This window comes from Contarinia nasturtii, unplaced genomic scaffold (assembly GCF_009176525.2).
Source record: "Contarinia nasturtii isolate CC-2019 unplaced genomic scaffold, AAFC_CNas_1.1 Cnas_scaffold_2851, whole genome shotgun sequence".
Taxonomy (NCBI): Eukaryota; Metazoa; Arthropoda; class Insecta; order Diptera; family Cecidomyiidae; genus Contarinia; species Contarinia nasturtii.
This window is the reverse complement of record NW_022200168.1, coordinates 23,054-30,648: the sequence shown is the minus strand read 5'-3', so window position 1 is coordinate 30,648 and position 7,595 is coordinate 23,054. Positions and strand designations below refer to the sequence as shown.

Sequence of the window (7,595 nt, the reverse complement as noted above, 5' to 3'; positions counted from 1 at the left end):
TTTCGTCACAAAATTGATATCAGAAATTTTGTGTTTCAAATTGTTTGCTTCGTCACTCGTTCTTCACCTCGATAGAGGTTTTTTATTTGATATCAAAAATACAAAAAAATCAACACATTTGAGGAGGAAAGAAAACCAAAATTATTGAAGTTATTTGTTGAAATATCGTCGAAAACAGTAAAAAATCTGGGCGAAATCCGGAGTTTTTCTGCCATATCCGTGCATCCGGGCCGGGCGATTTTTCGTCCGGGTTTGGCCTCGAAAATCCGGGCGAACCCGGATTTATCCGGGCGATCTGGCAGGCTTAGTTTAAGAGCAAAGTCACACAATTGTGCAAACACAATGTGCTAAGTAGTCTCTCCCTCTCTTTCACTCTCTATCCCTGTTGTTCGTGTGCTGAACCATGTTGTCAATGCAACGTTAATACGATAGTGTGTATCCAACGATGATTCCTTCGTTGCTCTGCTCTGCTTATTCTCACTGCTACTACTACTACCAAATCTCAATTTTTGTCAGCAAAGTATTTGATAACGCAGCTTCGTTCAATTCATTTGTGTGATCAAACCATTACTACTTTCTTACATACTAAATAGATTTTGATATTGTGATTTTTTGGATGTAATGGAAAAATAATCGAAAGAAAGGATGGAATAGTAATTTTTAAAGTAAGTATACCTCGGGAATTGCTCGTATTGTACTGTGTTTGCAATATTGCAGTTGCATCTGATGTCGTTACAACGTTTCGTGATTTTAAGTTATATGGCTTCGCTGTACCCATTTGCACATTTTTATTCGTAGATACAGAGTTATTGCGGCCGAATTGTACATGATTTGTACTACGATGACGTGATGGCGTAATTGAAGTGGCTTTTGAGCTTATCAACATTGTTGTAGAGACTGTGGTATTTGAAGTTGTTGGGCAAACTATTGTTGAGGTGTTTGAAACTTTAGTGGAAGTAGCTACTGGATTTCGTTTTTGCATTTCTCGTGCCATGAAGGTCGTCTCCGGAACTGTTTTGTCTTTATTATGTCCAACTTTCAATGCTGTACGAATTGCAATAATTTTTCCAGATTCAAGTTGCATGTAAATTCCTTTTGGTGATTTAAGTACCATCACCTTTTGACCCTCTTTTAGAATAATATTTTGTTTGTCTGCTGAACTTGTTGGAATGACAACATCTAAAAAATTTGAAAAAAAAAAAACGATGTGATGCAATTAACTGTCTCAAAATCTGTCAATAAATTACTCACCCCCTGGTAAAGTCAACACTTGAGCAGTCATTCCTTGGCGTTGCCAAACCTCAGCTGGTATCCAACGGGTAGGCCGAGCTGTTGGATTCCGATTTGTATCAGCTTGAATTGGTCGTACCTAAATGTAGAAATATTCGATGACATTAATTATTTCAATGATAACTTTCTATATTTTTCAACAAAAAGGAAAAAAAACTGTTATTACTTACAGAAGCAACTGGCCGTGTTACAACAACACCATCTGGTCTAGTAGCTCTGTACGTTCCAATTTGTTGTCGATTTGCATTGTAAATTGTATAACTGGGTTTGCTAGCAGCTTGTTTTTCTAATTCGTATCCTCTTTGAGCCAACCGTTTTTCAGCCATTGACAATTTCTTTTCTTTGCGGTCGATAAGCAAGCTTTCATGTTGAAATGGTTCTTTTGTCATTCGTGTTGAAAACAACTCAATCACCTTTTTCATCACAATATCACAATATTTTTCTTTACTTCCACTGAAATCACATACATCGGTTTCTTTTTCATCATCATAACATAAATTAGTTACTTCCTTCATCGATAATCGGGCATCTGGGTTACATTCGTCAATTACGCGGTCGGACATTCCTTGTTTATTGACTTGTCGATCATATATCTTCTTCTCTAAGCAGTTATCCATCACTAAGCGATACACAAAACAAGGTTTCCTCTGTCCGTAACGAAATATTCTACAGACAGCTTGTGTGTCATGACATGGGTTCCAGCTGGCATCAAATACAACCACACGATTGGCGCCAACCAAATTAATTCCAAGTGAACCTGCTCGTGTTGATACTAGGAACAAATGTACATTTTGATTTGAATTAAACTCATTAATGAGTTTTTCACGCTCCTGAGCCCCAGTAGATCCATCCAAACCTTTTGAATTTTTTTAAATAATATCAAAATAAGAAAAATCTGTATATTATATCTAGAGAAATAATCGTAACTTACGATAATAGTTGATATTTTTGGACCATTTGATTTCATTTTCTGTGACTTTAGCTGGATTTGCTTGTAGAAATCGTTCAATCAAATTCAAAGTCAATAAACTCTGGCTAAATATCAACATACGATCACCTAAACTGATCGTCTCCTCCAGAATACAAAAGAATATTTCCATTTTGGTTGAATTTTCGATCAAATCGGGCGTATAGTTTTTCATTAATTCTATAGCCCAGTCGTAGGGTATCCCATCGTCTTTAACTTTTGCGTCAAGCTTTTCTGCATTCTCCTCCTTGATATCAACAAATTTCTTGTCTTCTGTTTCATCTTCATTTCCTTTATCACTGATTTGAGTTTTAATTTTTTCATCTTTTGTTTCACTACTTTGATTCACTACAGTTTCACTACTATTTGTTTTTACCAAATTATTCGTTAAATGATTGCTGTTTTGTTCCAGATTACTATAATTTGATTGCAATAAGTTGCCGTTATGAGCATTTGTTTGTATTTTTGATGTTTGATTACTATTGGAATTTTTTATGGTGCTTGTTGTGTCATCAGATTGATTTGTATTTTTTCCATAAATATTTATTTGGTTTGAGTTGTTATTCCCCGATTGTTGTTGTTGTATTGTAGCCACATGTGGGCCAATCGATGCCGACTGTGGCGAAACTTCTGAAGTAGATATATTCCATTGATTTGAGTTCGTTGATTGATTATAGGAATAATTACTTTGTAGTGTTTGGTTTCCACTTGTTTGAGGAATGTTGTACATTGAGTGGTGATAGTCCATAGTTCCATAAGGTGAAAATGAACCTCCTGTTTGATATTCCATATGTTGTGAATAACCATATTGTTGATTGTTGTGCGAGTAACAAGAAGTCTGTCCAAATTCGCTTTGGTGACCTTTTGAATCGTTGATTGTATTAAAATCATATGGACGTGTTTGTTGCTGGTGTGATTGATTCCAATAGTAACGATTAGGTATCGAAGAATTGGGTTGGTGGTAACTATTGTAATGGTCATATCTATTGTAGTTACTGTATGGTGTACTAAAACCAGACTGTACTGCAGGAGGATATGGATAGTTTGCATGATTATAAGCAGAATTTGATGTTTGCGATGGGTTATATGATGTTCGGTTATATTGTGGTGAATTTCCTGGATTTGAATTTGTAAAATTATGTGTCTCTGGTGGTGGTGGTGGTGATGGTGTTAGTGGAAGTTGTTGTTGTAATTGATCATAAGAGATTTTATTTGTCTTAAGATTTGTATCGGCGTTCGATGTTTCACTTTTAATTCTTTCTGATATTTCAGTCTTTAGATATTCGTTTACTTCCTTTTCACTTGCAGACTTGCCAATACCACCAACTGTATTCGGTGGTACAGATGCTGCCGGTTTCAAATCTGTTTTAATTTCCGAATCCATGGATGAATTCGTTGGTTTTTCGCCTCTTTTATTTTTTTTGTTTGTCGTTTTTTTCTTTGTGTTTTTATTGGTAGTTTCACTTGTAGTAACATCAAATGAAGCATCATTTGCTGATGCCTCGGCTTCTTCTAAATCTAAATCCGCCTCGCGTTTTTTCAAAAAATTATATAATACATCTGGATGATTCCAAATTTTGCAACACACTGCGAATGCTTTGAGAGGATTAGGAACTGCTTTGGTTCGAACCACTTCATTCATAAAAACATCATATAATTTTCGTTGGAATGGTGTCATCCTTACGAGGATTACGAATTCCTCTTTTTGGGGCAATGAATTTTGTAGAACTACATGTGATCGACGCTGAACAAAGCCCAGCAATAGAGAATGGAGCACATGTGCTCGATACCGCATTAGCTTGATGTCTTGTGGTGTCGAATCAATACATTGGCCATTTTGAATAGGTCTTTCGAACATATTTGAAAATTCCGTTTTCGTACCCAAATAATTGGGACGAACAAAGTCTACCATACACCAGTATTCTAATAAATTGTTCTGAAGTGGATAGCCAGTTAGTACAATGCGTCGCTTTGAACGAATTTGTTTCAATGCGACCGATATACTTGCATGCGAATTCTTTATACGATGTCCTTCGTCACAGACAACTAAATCCGGGCCTGGTTTGACTAAAGCAGCATGCATTTCATCTAATAATTTTTTATGTTCCTCAGCTTCACGTTCCTCAACTTCAGGATCAATTTTTGTTTTACGACCTCTTCGTTTGGTTACCTTCTTCAAACTTAAAAGTCGATATAATTCATATCCAATCAATAGGACGCCACCAGATCGTGCCCATTCCAATACAATTTTTGATCTTGCATTCAAAGTTTTATGCGTATCATTCAATACAAATAGTTTGAAGTTACGTGGACGAACTTCACCTTGTGCTTTTAATGGTGAATTTTCAGCGTCTTCAGGTATCCACATATTAAATTCGGCCAACCAATTTTGTAGTGTGTTAATCGGCATAATACATAGAATAGTATTTGAATTAGTATGTCTCAAAAAAATATCAATAAAACACACAAGTTGCAGAGTTTTCCCAAGTCCCATAGAATGAGCTAGAATGCAACCGAACCCAGTTGATGTACTAAATCTTTCTACTGATTCAATTATGTTATCAAACAAGAAGCGTACGCCACCAATTTGATGCGGCTTGATTATACGAGCTATTTGTGGTGCTAAGAAAATATCATTTTCGCCCTCTGGATGACCAATATTTATTACAACTCGTCCTTGTTCATCTGGAACATTATACGCATCGTTCACATGTAGACCACTATTTTGTGGATCATCATCTCCTTCATCTTCTTCTTCGTCATCGGATAACCTATATGGATAAAACCGTTATTAAAATAATTCATATTATAAAATGTAACAAGTAATAATTTCTAAAAAGTAAGTCGTACATAATACAGTCGTCATCGGAACTATCATCAATTGTTACAATATCTTTTTTTGGCTTCAGTTCAATGACATCATCATCGTCCTCTTCATCATTGTCTTCATCCGTAGATTCTTCTACAATAAGAAGACCATCAGATGGTTTATCCAATTTTTCGTCAGAATCCAAGTCCACTTCATTTTGTATTTCAATACTCCCCGATATATCGGAAATTTCGTTGTTATCGAATTTCTTCTGACTTGATTTTATTGGCGCGATACTAACTGAATGTATTTCTGCGACATCAGCGCTGGAGATCATTGGACTTGTCATTGCCTGTACTTTCGTACCCGAGGTAGCAGAATTTGATTTCAATAAGTGGGAGGTATTGTGCCCCGTAAGTAAAGATAAAACTTTGTTCTGAGTTTTACTATTTTGTCTATCAAGCGCAACTTGTCTTTGCATTTCACGAATTATACGTTGTTGTTCTTGCACTCGAGCTAAACGCTCCAGTTCTTCACGTTGAGCAGCAAGTGTAGATGCATCTAATTGGTTATCATCCATAACCTCACGGATATTTTTACGTAAATTAGATACTTTATTTCGTTTATCATCACTTTCTGATATACTTTTTTTGGATATTTGTTCGAGAGATATTTCAGCACTTAAATCGAATTCAGGTAAAGGTTTTCGATCTATTTTCGATACAGGTGCCAAACTAATTTCATCCATGACCTTCAATTTTTCCGAAATCTCCATAAAATCTAGTTCATTAGCAGGATTATTAAAATTTTCTGAACTCTTTTCTATTTCATCCGCATTTTGTTGAACTTGTTTGATCGCCGCCACTACCATTGTTGAATCACTGTTATCTGATTCACATTTTTCGTTGTCTTTTTTAATCAAATCATCTACACTTTCAATAATGTCGGCAAGTGCTATTGTTTTTTCGGAAGCGATTCCGCTAGGAACAAGAATATCGGTAATACTTAATTCTTCCTTCATTACTCTACATTCCTCAGGCAGTTTAATAGTTTCGGTAGTTTTTTCAGGAGATGTGTCTGACGGAAGAACGTTTTCAATACACATTTTATTGAAATTGTTTTGCATATTATCGTTTTGCATCGATATGTCTTCCTCATTAGTCACAGTATCGAGTTTAAATTTTTTACATTTGTCACTGCCATCATCACAATATGAATATTTTCTCTTTGTTTCATCACTACTACTAGTAATAACATCGGAAATGTCTGGCACGAAATCAGTTGGCACAAGCAAATCCTCTGTATCATCGATTAACGATTGTTTTTTTACCTTATCTTCATCATTAAATTTGATTTCAATACTTGAACTTCCAGTAGTAGCTTCTTTTTCAATAGTTGATTCTTCTTCAGGTAATTTGGTACGTTTTTCATCAAAATCGCCATCATCTGGTGACTGCGGCTCATCTTGTGAACTTAATAATATTTCTGTTATCGGGCGCTCAATTTGTAGTACTTCCAATTCAATTGATTTTGTTTCATTGTGAAAATGTTGTTTTTCGGTTTTTGATTCGTCGAATTCTTCATGCATTTTACTTTTTGAGTTTTCAACAAATGTTGGTATATCATCATCATCCCCATTTTTTGAACATACTACTTCAGACTCATTTGGCTTAGCATTTACCTTGTCATCTTCATTTGTTTCATTCATGATTGCCTATTTTCGGAATACATATACCTAAAAAAATAAATTAAATTGTTATACTAAAAAAAATGAAGAACTACGTTATATATTGTTACTACGATGTATATTGTTTACGATATAACTACTATTATTATTTGCTGTAAATTTGCTCACAACACTATTTGTAAATTAAAATAAAAAATTATTCGAACTCGTAATTTTTCTTGCATTCTAATGATTTCAATAGGATCATGTAGTAAAATTAAAATTTTCCAACTACTCGCTTCAACAACAATAAAAAAACACAAGCTATTCGACGAAACAAGGATACACAAAATGGAATTTCACTCGATTGACCTTTTTCAAATTTGATAAACTTTGATTATCAAAAAATTAGTCACATTAGTCATAGTAGGATTTGTAATAATTGAACACATTGTATGTACCTTCCTTAAATCAATCAATATTTTGTGGTGGACAATAACATTGCAAAAAAATTCTTCCCCAAAAGCTTCAAGCTTCACTGAAACAAATAAACTACTGTGAGCGATTATCGATGATAGTATTTAAATATCCAAAAATTGGTGCTTTCATTATGTTGTTAATCTTTTTTTACTGCTATTAGGAACAAATACTTTCGTACACTTTCTATTCATATAATAATTAATTTTTTTACGGCAGCCATCATGGCGTTCTCTTCCCCAAGTCTCATAGTTTTTTTAGTTGTGTTTTTTGATGTTTATGTATTCGTTTCAGTATACGGCGAAAAAGGAGGAGACCGACTGATTTTGACAGTTGAATCGCGCATAACAAAATGCATACAACGAACCAAACATACGTTTTCAAAA

General features: G+C 34.7%; 1 protein-coding gene across 5 annotated transcripts in view; it reads right to left on the bottom strand.

Annotated features, from left to right (window-relative positions):
- The window catches only part of LOC116349266, a 16,940-nt gene extending 9,433 nt beyond the window's left edge, over nucleotides 1–7,507 (bottom strand). Inside the window, exons 1-7 of one of the 5 annotated variants that reach the window (XM_031780627.1) lie at nucleotides 7,391–7,490; nucleotides 7,194–7,270; nucleotides 5,108–6,801; nucleotides 2,222–5,028; nucleotides 1,461–2,146; nucleotides 1,252–1,369; nucleotides 676–1,179 (exon numbers count right to left, since the gene is read on the bottom strand). In XM_031780627.1, the coding sequence (XP_031636487.1) occupies nucleotides 676–1,179; nucleotides 1,252–1,369; nucleotides 1,461–2,146; nucleotides 2,222–5,028; nucleotides 5,108–6,774 (5,782 nt within the window). In that variant the 5' untranslated portion in view covers nucleotides 6,775–6,801; nucleotides 7,194–7,270; nucleotides 7,391–7,490. Of the gene's footprint in view, nucleotides 1–675; nucleotides 1,180–1,251; nucleotides 1,370–1,460; nucleotides 2,147–2,221; nucleotides 5,029–5,107; nucleotides 6,802–7,193 lie in introns of all 5 variants that reach the window. The other 4 variants (XM_031780631.1, XM_031780630.1, XM_031780629.1 and 1 more) reach the window with 4 other exon arrangements.
- Between the last annotated feature and the right edge of the window lie 88 nt (nucleotides 7,508–7,595).